Source organism: Scyliorhinus torazame, chromosome 13, assembly GCF_047496885.1.
Source record: "Scyliorhinus torazame isolate Kashiwa2021f chromosome 13, sScyTor2.1, whole genome shotgun sequence".
NCBI lineage: Eukaryota > Metazoa > Chordata > Chondrichthyes > Carcharhiniformes > Scyliorhinidae > Scyliorhinus > Scyliorhinus torazame.
In genome coordinates this window covers 35,502,707-35,524,105 of record NC_092719.1, presented here as the reverse complement: position 1 = coordinate 35,524,105, position 21,399 = coordinate 35,502,707, and the positions used below count along the sequence as shown (strand labels likewise).

The following is a 21,399-nucleotide window of genomic DNA, read 5'->3' as shown; positions in this document are numbered from 1 at the left end:
AGCAACTCACCCCCTTGCGGCCTCCGCATCAGGGGCCTGTGCACTCGGTCACCCTCCAGGGGCGGGTCCAAGGCCCCCACCCCCATCAACTGCTCCAACAGTTTGGCCATTTGGCCACACATTGGCCTTTGTCTTCAGACATTCCCACGATCCTCAAATTGTGCCTTCTGGAGTGGTTCTCCAGATCCTCCACCTTCTCCATCAGCCTCTTCTGGGTCTCCCATTTCACCACCAATGAGGCCAGCAGTTCCTCATTCTCCCCTACTTTCTGGATCGCCTGGCCCTCGGACTCCAGCGTCTGCTCCACTCTCTCAATACCTGCTTTAACCAGCTCCACCATTTTGGCCAGGGCCTCCTTCCTCTGCTGGCTATAATTAGCATTTGGAAGTTCCACCAACTGCTCTGTTGACCACTGGGTGGGCAGAAAAGGCATTTTGCCCTCCGCCACCTTAACCTGTGTGGCCTCAGTATTTGTTGCCTCCGTGCTCCGGTTTCATTTGTGCTCTAATCTCTGGGGTGGGATTTAGACTCTCAGCTTTGTGCCTCCAGAGGCGAGAGAGCTAACAGTTGAACCACAGCAGGACAGTATCTCTTCATTTCCCTCCCCACCCACTCCTCGCTGGCGATTCACCTTTGGCAGTGCCTTCCAATAACCTGATCAAAAATGTGAACTCTGGATAGAGTATATGAGAAACGGGTGGAGGAGCTGGGCTCTGCTTACTGAGGAGATTTGGAGAGAAGCCCTCGACAGGGTGAATTCCACTTCATCCTGTGCGAGACTGAGTTTGGTTCAGTTCAAAGTGCTACATAGAACGCATTGGACAAAGGCAAAGATATCCGAGTGGCTTCTTTCGAGACGTGTGACCACTGTCCACTTAGACTGGCTAACCACACGCATACATTCTCGTCTTGGGCTAAGCTTGCTGGATTCTGGGTTTCATTTTTAGACACCATAGCCAAGATTTTGTAGTTAACCTTAGAACCTTGCCCACTGGTTGCAATATTTGGGATTTCAGACTCTCCGTCTTTCTACTCTGGAGTGACGGCGAATGTTCTTGCCTTCGCTTGCTTAATAGTCAGGAGGTGAATATTACTCAACTGGAGATACCCCTCCCGCCCAAGGCATCTGCTTGGGTGGAAGATATGATATTGGTCTTACACCAGGATATGATATTGGTCTTGCATCTGGAAGGTCAAGTATTCTATCAGAAGCTTGGTGGTGAGATTCTCCCAGAGATGGTGGCCATTCATTTCTTTCTTTAAGGATCTGGACGCATTCGTGGGATGGGGGGTTGAGTTAGTGGGGGTTAGTTTAGTAATAGGCGTTCCTTGTTCTACTGCACTCATTAATTTCTTTCTTACTTTTGACTCGGGTTTTTTTTGTTTATGTAATATATTTTTCTACATGCATATTAACATGCATATTACTCTTTATAATTGATTCAAAGTGAACTCCATTGCAGAATAAGAGGCTTTAGTTTGCATTTTGCTACTACATGAAGCAACACAGTAATGCACAAGTCTATTGTATCCCTAACTCTCCGCTGCACAAGTGTTCATGGCTTTAATGGAATGAGCATCCAAATAAAGATCTTGCTTAACTGGGAGAGGAATGGTGGTGAAAAGCCTTTGCACCGTATCCTATCAAATCCATTTACATTTTCTTCAGATTGTGGAAATTGACAAACTTCAGGGAACGAGCATGAATATTTCCACCACTGATGGTGCACTAAAAACAAAGTACATTTATGCTGAATCTTCACATCTGTCCTCTTCTAATGGCAATATTGAACTTGGAAACATTCATGGTAAGAATTTTACATATTAAGCCCTAATTTGTGTCACCAATAGCCTGGACCAAAATGGTTAAGATTGAATATAAAGGAGCTTTTTTGTATTTTATTTCACAGATGGAAAGACAGGGCAGTCCTGTAGCATAGTGTTTAATACAGTTGCTTCACAGCTCCAGGGTCCCCGGTTCGATTCCCGGCTTGGGCCACTGTCTGTGCGGAGTCTGCACGTTCTCCCTGTTGTCTGCGTGGGTCTCCTCCGGGTGCTCCGGTTTCCTCCCACAGTTCAAAGATGTGCAGGTTAGGTGGATTGGCCATGCTAAATTGCCCCTTAGTGTCCAAAAAAGGTGAGGTGGTGTTACAGGGACAGGGTGGAGGCATGGGCTTAAGTAGGGTGCTCTTTCCAAGAGCCGGTGCAGACACGATGGGCTGAATGGCCTCCTGCTCTGTAAATTCTATGATTCTGTGATCAGCGAATTATGTGGGTCTTTCACAATTAAAAGTTGGGAACTGCAGTTTCCAAGAAGAGGCTGAAATGGGGATTTTCTTTACGGCCTGCTATCTGAGTTTTGAAGAAAAACATATGCATTGCAGCTGTGGAACAGTGGTTTGAATACAGTTTTGAAATGATAAACAATTCCTAATTAGCTGCGGCCTGGTGTATGAATTTAGTTATGCAATAGGGATACCAGATTCATAGCCATAAATGTAAAGGTTCTATCAAACTAAATGTGTTGGCAGCTGTTTTTAGTATCATTAGAAGCCATAGTTAGGAAAAACTGCACAACAGCCAAGGTTTGATCATTGTTGCTATTTGGCCAATTTGCTGGAAAATATCCAAGAAATTATTTTTTCCTGAACGTCTGGAACAGTTTAATGATGTACTGGCTATATGCCAGATTGCCTGCGATATCAGCCAGTGCTTTGAGGAGAAAGAAAACCTCTGCTTTAATAGTTTACTTAAAGCTTGCTGCAGGAAGTGTAGTTAAGGCTTGTCCTAATCTTTCTCCAGTATAGCCGCAGGATCTTTTCGTCAATGAAGTGAAGAGCGTGATAAAGTTCGACTTTTCAGAGGATGTGACTGCAATGAGGGAGGGGAGGGGTGGGGGGGGGAGGGAGAGAATCAATCATTAACGTCACCAGGAGGGGCCAGATAATATCTAACAATTAGCTCACGACCTAATCTCCTCTTCTTTCTGTCTGCACTTCCATTTGTGGAGCCTTTGCAATTTACACTTTCTTTGCACAGCATTGCCGTAAACATTTGGCTGCCTCAGACAACCAGCAACAACCTCTTGCGTTTGAATAATATTTACATGCAAAATGCCTATGGAGAGCACCGTCACAAGTTAGGGCAGCCATGTCGCCAATGTCCTATATCAATGTATGCTTATGCTTCTGTAGAAACAGGCACATTGGATTGGATTTGTTTATTGTCACGTGTACCGAGGTACAGTGAAAAGTATTTTTCTGCGAGCAGATCATTAAGTACATGGGAAGAAAAGGGAAGAAAAGAAAATACATAATAGGGCAACACAAGGTATACAATGTAACTACATAAGCACTGGCATCGGATGAAGCATACAGGGACAGGAGATGGATGTTTGCAAGCAGAGAGAGATCGGTAACTTTGCATCCTCCGGCCCCATTTGAGAAACAAACACTTCTCCAATTTGCACCCCAGAAATAAGAAAACTCAGGCAATTTTAAAAAGAAAGATCACCGTAATCAAGTAATTTTTTTCCCTTTTCACACCATCTTTATTCAGAATAAAATGGCGGCACAAATTTCCATTTATTGGCACCTGGGTGTCTGTTTCTTAAATGATATTTGTCAATAGATTTAAAAAGATCTGCCCCAAACAATTTCATCTTTATATTTCTACAAAGGCAGCAGAAAAAACTAACTGAGGAATCAGGGACAGCGTGGTAGCATAGTGGTTAGCACAATTGCTTCACAGCTCCAGGGTCCCAGGTTCAATTCCCGAGTTGGGTCACTGTTTGTGCGGAGTCTGCCTGTTCTCTCAATGTGTGTGTGTGGGTTTCCTCCAGGTGCTCCGGTTTTCTCTCAGTGTAGGTTAGATGTGCAGATTAGGTGGATTGGCCATGCTAAATTGCCCTTGGTGTCCAAAACTGGCCTTAGTGTTGGGTGGGGTTTCTGGGTTATGGGGATAGGGTGGAGGTGTGGACTTGGGTAGGGTGCGCTTTCCAAGAGCTGGTGCAGACACGATGGGCCGAATGGCCTGCACTGTAAATTCTATGAATCTCCCACAAGGGCTTTCGCTGTACCAATTTGGTGAATTAATCTTACAACAGCCAAGTTTTCCATTATTCATATATGGGATAGTGGCATTACTGACTAGATGAGAATTTATTGTCCATCCCTAATTGCCATTGAGATAGTGGCTGTGATCTGCCACCGTGAATCACTTTTTCTCTCCCTCTGTAAAAAGAATAAATTTTTTTTAAAAAACCACAACAAAAAACCTACCGCGCACATCTCCTCTAAACTTTGCCCCCTACCTGTGCCCCCTAGTGACTGACCCCGCCACTCTGGAAAAGAGTGCCTGCCCATCCATGCCTCTCATAATCTTGTAGATCTCTATGTCGTTGGAAAACAGTGTGAGTCTATTCAGCCTCTTCACATAGCTAACACCCTCCAGACCAGGCAACGTCCTAGTTAACCTCCTCTGCACCCTCTCCAAAGCCTCCACATCCTTCTGGTAATGTGGCGACCAGAATTGTGCGCAATATTCCAAAGTGCGGCCGTACCAAGGTTCTATGCAACTGTAGCATGACTTGCCAGTTTTTATACTCGTTGCCCCGTCCAATGAAGGCAAGCGTTCTATATGCTTTCTTGACTACCTTGCCCACTTGTGTTGCTGCTTTCAAAGATCCGTGGACCTGTATGCCCAGATCTTTCTGACTTTCTATATTCCTAAGAGTTTTGCCATTTACTGTATATTTCCCATCTGGTAGACCTACCAAAATGCATTACCTTACATTTGTCTGGATTGAACTCCATTTGCTATTTCTTTGCTCAAATCTCCAACCTAATATATGCCCTGCTGTATCCTTGGACAATCCTCAACACTATCTGCCTGATCACTGTGGAACACCATTATCTGCCTGATCCCTGTGGAACACTACTAATCACAACCTTCCATTCAGAAAACACCCTTCGACTGCTACCCTATGCCTTCTGTGACCGAGCCAGTTCTGTATCCATCTTTCGTGCCACCTCCCTCTGATCCCGTGTGATTTCATCTTTTGTACCAGTCTACCATGAGGCACCTTGTCAATGGCTTTACTGAAGTCCATGTAAACAACATCCACCACCCTCCCCATATCAATCCTCTTTGTCACCTCCTCAAAAAACTCAATCAAGTTAGTGAGGCACGACCTCCCCTTCACAAAACCTGTTTATCGCGAATAAGTCCATTTGATTCCAAATGGGTATAAATCCTGTCCCTGAGAATTCTCTTCAATAATTTACCTATGACTGACATGTGGCTCACCAGCCTATAGTTTCCTGGATTATCCCTGCTACCTTTCTTAAACAGCGGTTAACATTAGCTATTCTCCAGTTCTCTGGGATCTCACCTGTAGCCAATGAGGATACAAAGATGTCAGTCAAGGCCCCAGCAATTTCCTCACTTGCTTCCCTCTGTATTCTGGGGTAAATCCCATCCAGCCCAGGAGACTTATCAACCTTAATGTCTTTTAAAACACCCAATACCATCTCTTTTTTGATGTCAACATGACCCAGACTATCCACACACCCTACCCAAGAACTATTTTCCACAAAGTCCTTTTCTTTGATGAACACTGATGAAATGTACTCATTTAGTATCTCACTCATTTCCTCTGGCTCAACACATAGATTCCTCCCACTATCCTTAAGTAGTCCAATCCTTTCCCTGGCCATCCTCTTGCTTTTTACATATGAATAAAAAGCTTTGGGATTCACCGTAATCCTACTTGCCAAGGACTTTTCATGACTCCTCCTAATTTCCCACTTCAGTACCTTCCTACTTACGTCAAAAAGAAAAAGGAGGCTTTTGTAGTCTAGAAAAGTCAAAACCCTCGAGTATAAAGAAAGTAGGAAGGTATTTAAGTGGGAAATTAGTACTTCGCTTTGTGCCTGTGTGGGTTTCCTCCAGGTGCTCCAGTTTCCTCCACAAGTGTGTAGGTTAGGTGGATTGCCACGCTAAATTCTTTCGGAGCTGGAGCGGAGTGGACTTGGGGAGAATGCCGAAGGGTCGGTGCAGAACCAATGGGTCGACGTCCTACACACAAAAAGCAGATCAAATACAATCGGGGGGGGGGGGGAAATCTCTCCAATGGTCGATCATACAGAACACAAATGAAGATTGCTTGTTGGAAGTCAATTGTCTCAGCCCCAGGACATCACTCAGGGTAGTGTTCACAATATCCCTCTTTATCCAAGGCGTCCTAAACTTTCCATACTTATCCTTTGTTCTCTCAGGAACGTGACTTTCTTGAATCCTAATCAACTGTCACTTGAAAGACTCCCACATGTCTGATGTTGATTTACCCTCCAACAGCCGCACCCAATCCAAATTCTTCAATTCCTGTCTAACGTTATCATAATTTGCCTTTCTCCAGTTTAGCACCTTGCCCTCCTCCCCATCCAAAAGTACCCTAAAACTTACAGAATTATGATCACTACTCCCAAAATATCCCCTTACTGAAGCCTCGACCACCTGTCCAAGCTCCTTCCCCAATACCATGTCCAGTACTGCCTCTTTCCCAGTTGGACTATCTGCATATTGCATCAAGAAGCCTTCCTGGATACACAGTACAAACTTTGCCCCATCCAAGCCCCGAGCACTAAGTGAGTCCCAGTCAATATAGGGGAAATTTAAAATCCCCTACCACAACAACCCTGTTACTTTTGCACCTATCCAAAATCCCTCTACCTATCTGCTCCTCTTTCTCTCGCTGCAGTTGGGGTGCCTGTAATAAATGCCCAACATTGTGATTGCCACTTTTTCCTGCGCTCTACCCAGATTGCCTCATTGTATGAGCCCACCGAGGTGTCCTCCCACAGTACAGCTATAATATATTCCTTAACCGGTAATGCTATCCCCCCACCCCTTTTACAACCCCTCTATCTCTCGTGTCCTCCAACATTCAGCTGCAAATCCTGCCCTTCCTTTAACCACATTTCTGTGATAGCCACAACATCATAGTTCCACGTACTAATCAGGGCTCTACGTTAATCTGCCTTATCTGCTATACTTCTGGTGTTGAAACAAATACACTTCAGACCACTACTTTGAGCAGACAGGGTGAAGTCGTTTGTTCTCTTATTTTTGTTCTCTATTTCCCCTTCAGTTATTACACCTTGTAAGCTAACGCTCTGGTTCCTGCCCCCCTGTGATACTAGTTTAGATTCTCCCAAGTGACTCCAGCAAGCCTCCTAGTCAGGATATTGGTGGCCTCTGGTTTGAAATGAAATGAATGAAAATGAAAGTCGCTTATTGTCACAAGTAGGCTTCAATGAAGTTACTGTGAAAAGCCTCTAGTTGCCACATTCCGGCGCCTGTTCGGGGAGGCTGGTACGGGAATCAAACAGTGCTGCTGGCCTGCCTTAGTCTGCTTTAAAAGCCAGCGATTTAGCCCAGTGTGCTAAACCAGCCCCAGATGCAACCCATCCTTCTTGTATAATCTTCCCCACAAGAGATTCCAATGGTCCAGAAATCTGAATCCCACTCTCCTACACCATCAGTTTTGCCATGTATTTAGCTGCACTATCCTCCTATTTCTAGCCTCACTGGCATATGGCACAGGGACTAATCCTACGATTACAACCCCAGGGGACCGTGCTTTTTAGCTTACTTTTTCATTATCTGAGGAATCGTGAATGATACTGAACACAATACAATCATCCCTGTTTTTGACCTTATGAAGGAGGAAAGGTCACTGATGAAGCAGTTGATGATGGTTGGGGCTGAAGACACTATCCTGAGTGATGTCCTGGGGCTGAGTCAATTGACTTCCAACAAGCCATCTTCGTTTGTGTTATGTATGATCGACCATTGGAGAGATTTCCCCCTGATTGGATTTGATCTGATTTTTGTGTGTAGGACTTCGACCCATCGGTTCTGCACCGACCCTTTGACATTCTACCCAGGTCCACTCCGCTCCATCTCCGTAAGAATTTAGCGTGGCAATCCACCTAACCCACACATATATTTGAACTGTGGGAGGAAACCGGAGCACCTGGAGGAAACCCACACAGGCACAAAGAGAATGTACAAACTCCACATGTCACCCAAGGCTGGAATTGAACACAGGTCCCTGGTGCTGTGGGGTAGCAGTGCCAACCACTATGCCACATAATTGGGTAATCTCTCTCTTTCCTCCCCCCCCCCCCCCCCCCCCCCCCCCCCCACTGAATAAATTTGGCCTGGGGTATGATTGGTTGTGGAGCACAAACCTTCACTGCAGCTAGGATGTTATGAAGGCTGATCACCTTGCTACCCAGTAGCTCAGCATTTCTTTATCACATTGAGTGAATTGAATTTGCAGAAGACTGGCATCTATGTTGGGGGGCCTCGGGTGCCATCCGTTTGGCACTTTTGGCTAGAGGTTTGTAAACTCTTCATCTTTTGCAATGATGTGCTGGCTTTGCCATCATTCAGGCTGTCATTATTGGTGAAGCTGCCTCTTTCTGTTAATCGTTGAACCAATCCAACTGGATGTGGCAGGATAATCCAGCTGGATGTGGCAGGACATCAGAGGTTTGATCTGATCCATTGGTTATGGGATCACTTGGCTCTGTCTGTTGCATGCTACCTCCACTGTTTATTGTAGCTGCACCATTTTTAGGTATGGAGTTTCCATTGCCCATGTTTGATCTGATGCCATGAGACTTCATGGAGTGTCCTAGGTAAAGTTGAGGGGATCTTGGTTAATGTTGCTTTTATCTCGGTTAACTTTGCCTCTTGTAGTTCTTCTGGCTGCCCATCATTTACAACTACTTGAACTTGAATGTTGAAAGATCTGTTCTGGATGCAAATCTTATTCACTTCTGGAAGTGTGCATGAAGCATAAATAACAGATGAATCACACAGGATCTCCATAATTTCTGTCTCTGCTTGTAAATTTTTGGACTTATAGCATAATGCAGAGAAAAATCAGCCCGAATATCTGCTTTAAAATACTCGTGCTGAAAAATTGAGAAACGTGCATTACTGGAAACAAAATCATGTAGAAGTGATTCTATGCTAATCCAAAATTCAAATAAAATAGAATTCTCATTGTATTGCCTGACGGGCTATGTTTAGACAAAACCCTGCAGCTATATGTAATCTTCTAAAAGAAAATACAAACCTATTTGGAATGCTAACTAAACAAGAATTTCATAAGATTGTGTCGGGTGTTTTTTTTTTTTTTTTTGCTGCCATATGGCTTTGACCATGGGTCCCAAGAATGTAGGCAAATTTGAAAGATTCTGTTTGACCACTGGGTACAAAATCAGGAGAGACTGAAATTGCAGATTGAACCATTTAAGCTGTAAATCAAAGCAGCCGACTTGTTTTTAATTGAGAGGCACTGCTCTTTGTTCTCTGGTAATTAAAACATAAAGGGACAAAATTGGACTGCCCTCAAAAATGGGTGCAGTTTGGGCAATTAACATGAATCTGTTCAAGGTGATGCAGGCAGACATTGTGCTGACTAATTATAATGATTGTAGAATACATCTCCACTGAATGTGTTACTGAATGGCTGCATGTCTCAGCAGGATTGTGGCCAGGTAGACTGATGGTTCCTTTTTTCTAAAAAGTATTTTAATTTCACCTTCATTGCACCTTTTTTTGATAAGTGCATAACAAAATCCAAGAAAAACAACATTGTCTGCATTCCACCCCCCCCTCCCTGTCTGCATTCCACCCCCCCCTCCCTAACAGTTAACACTCGTTAAAGTACAAAATTAACGGCTGCCATATTTTATAGCGCCCCTCAACATGAACTTTATTTTCTTGAGGTGTAAAACCTCCATAAGATCCCCCAGTCATACTGAGGCACTGGGTAGAGAAGCTGACCTCCAGCCAACAGAACCTGCATGCGAGCAATCAGCAAGGTGAAGGCTAAGACATCTGCCCCACACCTGTCTGCAGCTCCAGCAGGCCTGACACCCTGAATCTAGCCCCTAGGGGCCTGGTCTCCAAATCTGTTTTTAGAGTTGTCAACTTGGTGCTGAAGAAGGAGACTCACAGCCCCTGCAGCTCAGGAGATGACTAGAATATATGTATGTGGTTGGCTGGGTCCCTCCCACAATGCTCACACTTTCTCCACTCACCCTCGACCTCGTTGGGTGCACCCTATGTATTACCTTTAACCATGTAAGCCCAAGTTTCGTGTACAAAGCAGTCTTCCAATTCTGCCCCCAACTCTTCCCACTTAATTGTAACCCCCTCCAGTGACGCGGTATCCTCCTTCAACATTCATTCGGTAAATTCTCAAGTATTCCACTCCTCCTCCTCCATCACCATCGATGGCGGCACTCCCAGAAATGTCGGAAAAGTCTTCCTCGCAAAGTCAAGAGCCTGTATATACCCAAGGGTTTCTGACTGCGAGAGCCTAAATGTCTCTGAAACTCCTCCAAGCTCGCAAACCTTCCCTCGGTTTATGGACCAGATGGGGTTTATGGACCAGATGGGGGGAGTAAATCCGTGGAGGTTTGCCAGGCCGGTGGCCAGAGAATTTTCTTTTTTCTCCCACGTCCATAAAGCCTATTCCCGGATAGATTTCTTTATAATGAGTAGGGCATAATCCCGAAAGTGGGGGGAACGGAATATTCGGCTATAGCCATCTCTGATCACGCCCTGCATTGGGTGGAGCTGGAGCTGGGGCAGGAGAGGGACCAGCGCCCGTTGTGGCGCCTCGATGTGGGACTGTTGGCAGATGAGGTGTGCGGGTGGATCCGGGGGTGTATTCAAAGATACATGGAGGCCAACGACAATGGGGAGGTGCAGGTGGAGGTAGTCTGGGAGGCTCTGAAGGTGGTGGTTAGGGGAGAGCTAATTTCCATTAGAGCCCATAGGGAGAGGAGAGGGAGAGAGTGGTGAGGGAGATATTAAGGGTGGACAGGAGCTATGCAGAGGCCCTCGAGGAGGGGCTGCTTAGGGAGCGACGAAACCTCCAAATGGAATTTGATCTATTGACCACTGGAAAAGCAGAGGCGCAGTGGAGGAAAATGCAGGGGGCGGTATATAAGTATGGGGAGATGGCGAGATGGATGCTGGCACATCAGCTTTGTAAGAGGGAGGCAGCGAGGGAGATTGGTGGAATTAGAGATAGAGGGGGGAATACGGTGCGGAGTGCGGTGAGAATAAACACGGTAATTAGGGACTTCTATGGGGATCTGTGTGGTCTGAGCCCCGGGGGGGGGGGGGGAAATGCGGCGATTCTTGGACCAACTGAGGTTCCCGAGGGTGGGGAGGAGCAGGTGGCTGGTTTCGGGGGCGCCGATTAGGCTGGAGGAGCTGGTTAAAGGATTGGAGAGCATGCAGGCGGGGAAGGGCCTGGGACCGGAATTGTTCCCGGTTGAATTTTACAGAAAGTATGACCTGCTGGGCCCGTTGCTGGTGAGAACTTTTAATGAGGCGAGGGAGGAGGGGACCCCATCCCCGACAATGTCCTGGGCGCTGATCTCGTTGATTTTGAAGCGGGATAAGGATCCATTGCAATGTGGATCGTATAGGCCCGATTTCACTCCTCAATGTAGACGCTAAGTTGCTGGCGAAGGTGCTGGCTAAGAGGATTGAGGACTGTGTCCCGGGGGTGATCCATGAGGACCAGGCGGGGTTTGTGAAGGGCAGGCAGTTAAACACGAATGTGCGGAGGCTCTTAAATGTGATCATGATGCCCTTGGTGGAGGGGGAAGTGGAGGTAGCGGTGGCTATGGACGCGGAGAAGGCCTTTGATCGGGTGGAGTGGGAGTATCTCTGGGAAGTGCTTGGGAGGTTTGGTTCGGGGAAGGGTTCATAAGATGGGTCAGGCTGTTATATAGGACCCCAGTGGCGAGTGTGGCTACGAATCGGCGGAGGTCGGAGTACTTTAGGTTGTACTCCAGAACACCGGCCTCTTTCGGCTCCTGCACTCCCGGCTCGTCCGCTACCCCAAATAATGCCATCCCCCAGCTCTGCTTGACCTGGGTGTTCACCACTTTGGACATAGTCCTCGCAAAGCCCCTCCAGAACCCCTCCGGTGCCGGGCATGTCCAGAACATGTGGGTGTGATTTGCTGGGCTCCCCGAGCACCTCACACACCTGTCCTCTACCCCAAGAAACCTACTCATCCTCGCCCCTGTTATATGCGCCCTATGGACAACTTTGAACTGTATTAGGCTGAGCCTGGCGCAAGAGGAGGAAGAATTAACCCTACTCCGGGCATCAGCCCACAGATCTTCAGATCTCCTGCTGAATGTTTGAGGTGAGGGACGCTGTCAGTGTCCCTGCTGATTTCATCTGTGGGAAGTGCACCCATGTCCAGCTCCTCAGAAACAGCGTTAGAGAACTGGAGCTAGATGAACTTCGGATCATTCGGGAGGCAGAGGTGGTCATAGATAGAAGCTTCAGGGATGTAATTACTCCGAAGAATAAAGATAGATGGGTGACCGTGAGAGGGGCTGGGAGGAAGCAGGGATCCCCTGTGGTCGTTCCCTTAGTAACAAGTATATCACTTTGGATACTGTTTGGGGGGGGGGGGACTTACCAGGGGTAAGCCATGGGGTACAGGTCTCTGGCACAGAGTCTGTCCCTGTTGCTCAGAAGGGAAGGGGGGAGAGGAGTAGAGCATTAGTGATTGGAGACTCCATAGTTAGGAGGATCGATAGGAGATTCTGTGGGAACGAGAGAGACTCTCGGTTGGTGTGTTGCCTCCCAGATGCCAGGATGCGTGATGTCTCGGATCGTGTTTTCGGGATCCTTAAGGGGGAGGGGAGCAGCCCCAAGTCATGGTCCACATAGGTACCAACGACATAGGTAGGAAAAGGGATAGGGATGTAAGGCAGGAATTCAGGGAGTTAAGGTGGAAACTTAGATCTAGGACAAACCGAGTTATCTCTGGGTTGTTACCCGTGCCACGTGATAGCGAGACGAGGAATAGGGAGAGAGAGGAGTTGAACACGTGGCTACAGGGATGGTGCAGGAGGGAGGGTTTCAGATTTCTGGATAATTGGGGCTCATTCTGGGGTTGGTGGGACCTCTACAAACAGGATGGTCTACACCTGGACCAGAGGAGTACCAATATCCTGGGGGGGAAATTTGCTAATGCTCTTCGGGAGGGTTTAAACTAGTTCAGCAGTGGCTTGGGAACCTGAATTGTAGGTTTATACAGGAAGTTGAAAGTAGGGAGGTCATGAGTAAGGTTTCAAAGTTGCAGGAGTGTACCGGCAGGCAGGAAGGTGGTTTAAAGTGTGTCTTCTTCAATACCAGGAGCATCCGGAATAAGATGGGTGAACTTTTGGCATGTGTTGGTATCTGGGACTTCGATGTTGTGGCCATTTCGGAGACATGGATAGAGCAGGGACAGGGATGGTTGTTGCAGGTGCCGGGGTTTAGATATTTCCGTAAGCTCAGGGAAGGTGGTAAAAGAGGGGAAGGGGTAGCATTGTTAGTCAAGAACAGTATTACGGTGGCAGAAAGGACGTTTGATGAGGACTCGTCTACTGAGGTAGTATGGGCTGTGGTTAGAAACAGGAAAGGAGAGGTCACCCTGTTAGGGGTTTTCTATAGGCCTCGGAAAAGTTCCAGAGATGTAGAGGAAAGGATTGCAAAGATGATTCTGGATAGGAGCAAAAGCAACAGGGTAGTTGTTATGGGGGACTATAACTTTCCAAATATTGACTGGAAACGCTATGGTTCGAGTGCTTTAGATGGGTCCATTTTTGTCCAATGTGTGCAGGAGGGTTTCCTGACACCGTATGTAGATAGGCCAACGAGAGGCGAGGCCATATTGGATTTGGTACTGGGTAATGAACCAGGACAGGTTAGATTTGGAGGTAGATGAGCACTTTGCTGATAGTGACCACAATTCGATTACGTTTACTTTAGTGATGGAAAGGGATAGGGATAGGCGGGGCAAGAGTTATATCTGGGGGAAAGGCAATTATGATGCGATGAGGCAAGACTTAGGATGCATCGGATGGAGAGGAAAACTGCAGGGGATGGGCACAATGGAAATGTGGAGCTTGTTCAAGGAACAGCTACTGCGTGTCCTTGATAAGTATGTACCTGTCAGGCAGGGAGGAAGTGGTCGAGCAAGGGAACCGTGGTTTACTAAAGCAGTCGAAACACTTGTCAAGAGGAAGAAGGAGGCTTATGTAAAGATGAGATGTGAAGGTTCAGTTAGGGCACTCGAGAGTTACAAGTTAGCTAGGAAGGACCTAAAGAGAGAGCTAAGAAGAGCCAGGAGGGGACATGAGAAGTCTTTGGCAGGTAGGATCAAGGATAACCCTAAAGCTTTCTATAGATATGTCAGGAATAAACGAATGACTAGGGTAAGAGTAGGGCCAGTCAAGGACCGTAGTGGGAAGTTGTGCTTGAAGTCCGAGTAGATAGGAGAGGTGCTAAATGAATATCTTTCGTCAGTATTCACACAGGAAAAAGACATGTTGTCAAGGAGAATACTGGGATTCGGGCTACTAGACTAGAAGGGCTTGAGGTTCATAAGGAGGTGTTAGCAATTCTGGAAAGTGTGAAAATAAATAATTCCCCCTGGGCCTGATGGGATGCATCCCAGAATTCTCTAGGAAGCTAGGGAGGAGATTGCTGAGCCTTTGGCTTTGATCTTTAAGTCATCTTTGTTTACAGGTATAGTGCCAGAAGACTGGAGGATAGCAAATGGTGTCCCCTTGTTCAAGAAGGGGAGTAGAGACAACCCCGGTAACTATAGACCAGTGAGCCTTACTTCTGTTGTGGGCAAAGTCTTGGAAAGGTTTATAAGAGATAGGATGTATAATAATCTAGAAAGGAATACTTTGATTAGAGATAGTCAACATGGTTTTGTGAAGGGTAGGTCGTGCCTCACAAACCTTAATGAGTTCTTTGAGAAGGTGACCAAACAGGTGGATGAGGGTAAAGCAGTTGATGTGGTGCATATGGATTTCAGTAAAGCGTTTGGTCAGGTTCCCCACGGTAGGCTACGGCAGAAAATACGGAGGCATGGGATTCAGGGTGATTTAGCAGTTTGGATCAGAAATTGGCTAGCTTGAAGAAGACAAAGGGTGGTGGTTGATGGGAAATGTTCAGACTGGAGTCCAGTTACTAGTGGTGTACCACAAGGATCTGTTTTGGGGCCACTGCTGTTTGTCATTTTTATAAATGACCTGGAGGAGGACGTAGAAGGATGGGTGAGTAAATTTGCAGATGACACTGAAGTCGGTGGAGTTTTGGACAGTGCAGAAGGATGTTGCAGGTTACAGAGGGACATAGATAAGCTGCAGCGCTGGGCTGAGGTGGCAAATGGAGTTTAATGCAGAAAAGTGTGAGGTGATTTATTTTGGAAGGAATAACAGGAAGACCGAGTACTGGGCTAATGGTAAGATTCTTGGCAGTGTGGATGAGCAGAGAGATCTCGGTGTCCATGTACATAGATCCCTGAAAGTTGCCACCCAGGGAGAGGGTTGTTAAGAAGGCGTACGGTGTGTTAGCTTTTATTCCTCACCTGAGGAAGGAGCAGTGCTCCGAAAGCTGGTGACATCGAAACAAACCTGTTGGACTTTAACCTGGTGTTGTAAAGCTTCTTACTGTGCTCACCCCAGTCCAACGCCGGCATCTCCACATCTTTGCTTTTATTGGTAGAGGGATTGAGTTTCGAAGCCATGAGGTCATGTTGCAGCTGTACAAAACTCTGGTGCGGCCGCATTTGGAGTATCTCGTCGCCGCATTAGAGGAAGGATGTGGAAGCATTGGAAAGGGTGCAGAGGAGATTTACCAGAATGTTGCCTGGTATGGAGGGAAGATCTTATGAGAAAGGCTGAGGGACTTGAGGCTGTTTTTGTTAGAGAGAAGAAGGTTAAGAGGTGACTTAATTGAGGCATACAAGATGATCAGAGGATTGGGTAAGGTGGACAGTGCGAGCCTTTTTCCTCGGATGGTGATGTCTAGCACGAGGGGACATAGCTTTAAATTGAGGGGAGATAGATAGGACAGATGTTCGAGGTAAGTTCTTTACTCAGTGAGTAGTAAGGGCGTGGAATGCCCTGCCTGCAACAGTAGTGGACTCGCCAACACTAAGAGCATTCAAATGGTCATTGGATAGACATATGGACAATAAAGGAATAGTGTAGATGGGCTTTAGCGTGGTTTCACAGGTCGGCGCAACATCGAGGGCCGAAGGGCCTGTACTGCGCTGTAATGTTCTATGTTCATCCAGCTCTTTCCCCCCCCCCCCCCCCCCCCCCCCCCCAAAGCTCCTCCTCCCACTTACTCTTTAACTCCTCCACCGAAGCCTCCACCTCCTGCAGTTCCTGATAGATCGCCGAGACCTTGCCTTCTCCGACCCATACACCCAAAATCACCCTGTGGGACGAGGCAGGTGTGTCCCTTATCCCCCTCGTTGTTTGCACTGGCAATTGAGCTGCTGGCCATGGTACTGAGGGAGTCTAGGAACTGGACGGGATTGGTCTGGGGTGGGGGGTAGGAACACCGGGTGCCGTTATATGCTGATGACCTGTTGTTCATCAGCATATAACATTCCTGATGGCGGAGGTTATGCGGATCCTTAGGGAGTTTGGGGACTTCTCGGGCTTTAAGCTCAATGTGGGGAAGAGTGAGCTCTTTGTGGTGCATGCACGGGACCAGGGAAGGGGGATAGACGAGCTGCCGCTGAAGAGGACGGAGAGGAGCTTCCTATACCTGGGGATCCAGGTAGCTAGGAGCTGGGCGGCCCTGCACAAGCTCAATTTGACACGGTTGGTGGAACAAATGGAGGAGGACTTCAAGAGGTGGGATATGCTGCCACTCTCCCTGGCAGGTAGGGTGCAGTCGGTCAAGATGACTGTCCTCCCGAGGTTCCTGTTTGTGTTCCAGTGCCTGCTCATCCTAATCCCCAAGGCTTTTTTTAAACTGGTAAGCAGGAGTATTATGGGGTTCGTATGGGCGAATAAGACCCCGAGGGCGAAGAGGGTGTTTTTAGAGCGTAGCAGGGACAGGGGGGGGGGGGGGGGGGGCTGGCCCTGCCGAATCTGTGGCTATTATTGGGTAGCTAATGTGGCGATGATCCGTAAGTGGGTAATGGAGGGGGAGGGGGAGGCGGGGAAGAGGCTAGAGGTGGCGTCTTGTGGGTACGAGTCTGGGGGCACTGGTGACGGCACCGTTGCCGCTTCTGGCGACAAGGTACACCACGAGTCCGGTGGTGGCGGCGACTCTGAAGATCTGGGGGCAGTGGAGGCGACATAGAGGCGAGGTGGGGGCCTTGGTCTGGTCCCCGATACGAGAGAACCACAGATTCATTCCGGGTAGGATGGATGGGGGGTTTCTAAGCTGGCATCGGGCTGGGATTAAAAGAATGGGAGACCTATTCATCAATGGGACTTTTGTGAGCCTAGGGGCGCTAGAGGAGAAATTTGGGTTGCCTCCAGGGAATGCTTTTAGGTACATGCAAGTGAGGGCGTTTGTGAGACGGCATGTGAGGGAATTTCCGTTGCCCCCAGCAGGGAGGATTCAAGACAGGGTGATTTTGGGTGTATGGGTCGGAGAAGGCAAGGTCTCTGCGATCTATCAGGAACTGCAGGAGGCGGAGGAGGCCTCGGTGGAGGAGTTATAGGGTAAGTGGGAGGAGGAGCTGGGGAGGGGCTGGATGAAGATCTGTGGGCTGATGCCCGGAGTAGGGTTAATTCTTCCTCCTCTTGCGCCAGGCTCAGCCTAATACAGTTCAAAGTTGTCCATCGGGCGCATATGACAGGGGCGAGGATGAGTAGGTTTTTTGGGGTGGAGGACAGGTGTGTGAGGTGCTCTGGGAGCCCAGCAAATCTCACCCACATGTTCTGGACATGGCCAGCGCTGGAGGGTTTCTGGAGGGGCTTTGCGAGGACTATGTCCAAAGTGGTGAACACCCGGGTCAAGCCGAGCTGGGGGATAGCATTATTTGGGGTATTGGGCGAGCCGGGAGTGCAGGAGCCGAAAGAGGCCGGTGTTCTGGCCTTTGCGTTCCTGGTAGCCTGGCGGAGGATCCTACTCGTGTGGAGGGATGCGAAGCCCCCAAGCGTGGAAGCTTGGATTAACGATAAGGCAGGGTTCATCAAGCTGGAAAGGATAAAGTTTGCCTTGCGAGGGTCTGTGCCGGGGTTCTCCAGGAGGTGGCAACCGTTCCTAGACTTTCTTGCGGAACGTTAGGTGGAGGTCAACACCAGCAGCAACCCGGGGGGGGGGGGGCGTTTGTTTTTTTCTGTTTTGTTTAGGTTAGAGTGGGCGTTTTCCTTACTGGTTTATTTGTTAAAGGGGGTTATTGTATTTTGTTGGAAAGCTCGTGTATCATTTTTGCTTGTTTTGTGCTTTATTCTTTTTTTTTCTGGTTGGAGTATTTTATTGAAAATCGTTCAAAATCTGAATAGATATATTTTTAAAAAAACCTATCCCTCATTCCTTCCACCCTCTTGACCTCCCAGCATCTAATCTTGCTGATTTGAACATCTGGTTTGCCCAAATCGGCACCAACTTTGACTCGTGCTGCCGAAAATGTCTCTATACCTTCAATGTGGCAGCCACCACCGGGTTACCCGAGTATGTCCCTCAGGAGAACGGAAATGAGGCCTTCACCAAAGCCTGCAGCACCAATCCCAAACTGTCTCTTGAACCCCACCCCACACCTTCCCATCATTCGCTGCCCAATAATAGTAAATTGGGCTCTGCATTTGTTACAGCCTGGAAGGATCCGATGACAGTCAGCTTCGTGGCACCTGGCATGCTTCCATTATCCTGCGCTGAGACTGCAGGTCTGGTTCCCAGAGTTCGTAGAGTTCTGTGAGCACATGGCACCTGTGCTAATAGCCCTAACCAAGGTGGCATTTGGAATGCACCTAACCAGAAATGGATGGAAGTAGTGTTGGTACTATTTTGCTACTAAACCGGCAACACAAGGCCAGAATTATTGACACGATGGAGGAGAATGTTGCTCAGAATCCAAGGGGTTAAACACTCTGCAGGTGAGGCAGAAATGTAGATTCCTGGTGCAGCTAGCATCTCTCCAGGACTCTAAGATAAAAGGTCGGTCAGCATCTTGGGGTGGCGGGAGAGGTGGAGATGGAGTGGAGTTGCAAGTTCACTGTTGGAAGTTGTTGAACTCTATTATTTTCTGTTCTATCAAAGACATTCTGCCTCATGGGGTTTCTGGGGTTTGGATAGAGGAAGAAAATTCAATGCTGTTGTCGCAGCTAAAAGGGCCACTTTGGTTCTTGTCTTACAGGAAACTAACTTTGTAACTCCAGCTACATAATTTGGAAAAGAGCAAATTTACACTTTACTCTCGAGGGTGACAGTGGTTAGCACTGCTGCCTCACACCACCAGGGGTCCACGGTCAAGTCCAGCCTTGGGTGACAGTGTGGAGTTTTCACTTTCTCCCGTGTCTGCGTGGGTTTCCTCCCGGGTGCTCCGGTTTCCTCACACAGTCCAAGGATGTGTAGGTTAGGTGAGATTTCGGGATAGGGTGGGGAGTGGGCCTAGGTAGGGTGCTCTTTCAGAGGGTTAGTGCTGACTCGATGGGCCAAATGGTCTCATTCTGCACCTCAAGAATTCTTTGGTTAATCATTCAGACTGAACTAGTGACACATTTGAGATGAGAGTTTCATTATTAGTGATATTCTGCAAGATTCCAGTGTTAACGTTATTTGGTCAAATTGGCAAGTTTTATATGGCACATTTTAGCCCCAAAGCATTTTCAATTGGAATTCAAAAGCTTTATTTGACATCAAGTTCATTAACATTGTGTGTCAATATGATAAACATCCCATTCATGCCCAGAATCTGTGTTTTTGCTGAGGTTTTGGCAGAAGCACCGGTCTTTTTGGTTTTGAAGGATAATGCAAAGGAACATTGCCCATTCAACTATTCTGAAAAGGTAGAATCTTGCTTGCAAGATTTACTGATAACATAGCAATTTGTTTTCCAGCTTGTCAAGAACTACCGTAAGTCCCTTCACACTGTGGATCTTCTCCGCGGATGTCAGTTATAGCAAACACTTTCATAAGAAATTCAGTAGATTGCATGCATGTTGACCCTGGATTGTGAGGTGTCTGAGTTGGGCGAACCTTTTTAAGCATTTGTCCTCCGCGTTCTCCTATCTGCCTCTTTTATTGTGTGAATCAGTTACTATTTGTCACAGCTGGATGCAACCACCCATTCTGCTGCTCAGTGTAATGAGGCCTGGTTTTCTGGAGTTCTTATTTTGAAACCTAGCTCCTTGACTTGCGTATTAAAGAGTTACTTGGATAATGCATTGTAGCATGACGTAAACATTTTGAAAGTGCATTCATGAAATTGAGAGACTCCAACAAATTAATTCCTCGCAGGGATTGTTATTGCAGTATATCTAATGTGATCGCAAAAAAAAAAAAAATTAATGTTTGCAATAATTTAGTACCAGATTTGCAACTTTGAAATGGGCAGCAGGGTAGCATAGTGGTTAGCACTATGGCTTCACAGCACCAGGGTGCCAGGTTCGATTCCCGGTTTGGGCCATTGTGCAGAGTCTGCACGTTCTCCCTGTGTCTGCGAGTCACAAGTCCCGAGAGACGTGCTGTTGGGTAATTTGGACATTCTGAATTCTCCCTCTGTGTATCCAAACAGGTGCCGGAATGTGGTGACTGGGGGCTTTTCATCGTAACTTCATTGCAGTGTTAATGTAAGCCTACTTGTGACAATAAAAATATTATTATTAAATTTGCACTCTTATTCTTATGCTTTGTTTGAATGTCTTCAGCTGTGCCCTCAGATGAGGATGTGGGAGAAATTTGTATGGTGTTAATCTGGTCATGCTTAATCTTTAATTTAAAAACAGAAAACATAGGAATGTAGAATTAGGAATTAGCCATTTGGCTCCTCAAGCCTGCTCGCCATTTAACAAGGTTATGGTTGATCTGCCTTAATGCCAACTTCCCACACTATCCCTGTATCCTTTAGTGTCATTGATACCAAGAAAGTTATCGAGCTGTGCTTTGAGCATACTATGAGCCACTGAGGATCGAGAATTTACCACCCTCTGACTGAAGAAATTCCTCCGTATCTTGGTCCTGAATGGCCTGCCTCTTATGTAAGTGTTCACTGGTTCCTCCCCCACCAACTCCCACTCCAATCAGGGCAACCTTCCTGCATCTACCCTGTTGAGCTCAGAATTTTGTAATCTTCAATGAGATCACTGCTCTTTCTTCTAAACACAAGAGAGTTCGGACATTCTCTCCATCTTCCTCACCTGATAATCCCACCAGCCCAGGGATTATTGCACTCCCTCTCTATGTCCAGTATAGAGGTAAAGAGATCAAATAATCAGTAATCTATTTGTGTTCTCACCAAGGCTCTGCACAAAATGTTGGAAACAATCGGTCAGGCAGCATCTGAGGAGAGAGAAACAAAGTTGA

At 47.1% G+C, this 21,399-nt stretch overlaps 1 protein-coding gene across 3 annotated transcripts in view; it reads left to right on the top strand.

Annotated features, from left to right (window-relative positions):
- Positions 1–21,399, top strand: part of fam185a (family with sequence similarity 185 member A) — a 99,160-nt gene that overhangs the window by 43,775 nt on the left and 33,986 nt on the right. For all 3 annotated transcript variants that reach the window (XM_072471336.1, XM_072471335.1, XM_072471334.1), the window contains one exon: positions 1,670–1,808. In XM_072471336.1, the coding sequence (XP_072327437.1) occupies positions 1,670–1,808 (139 nt within the window). The remainder of the gene's footprint in view (positions 1–1,669; positions 1,809–21,399) is intronic.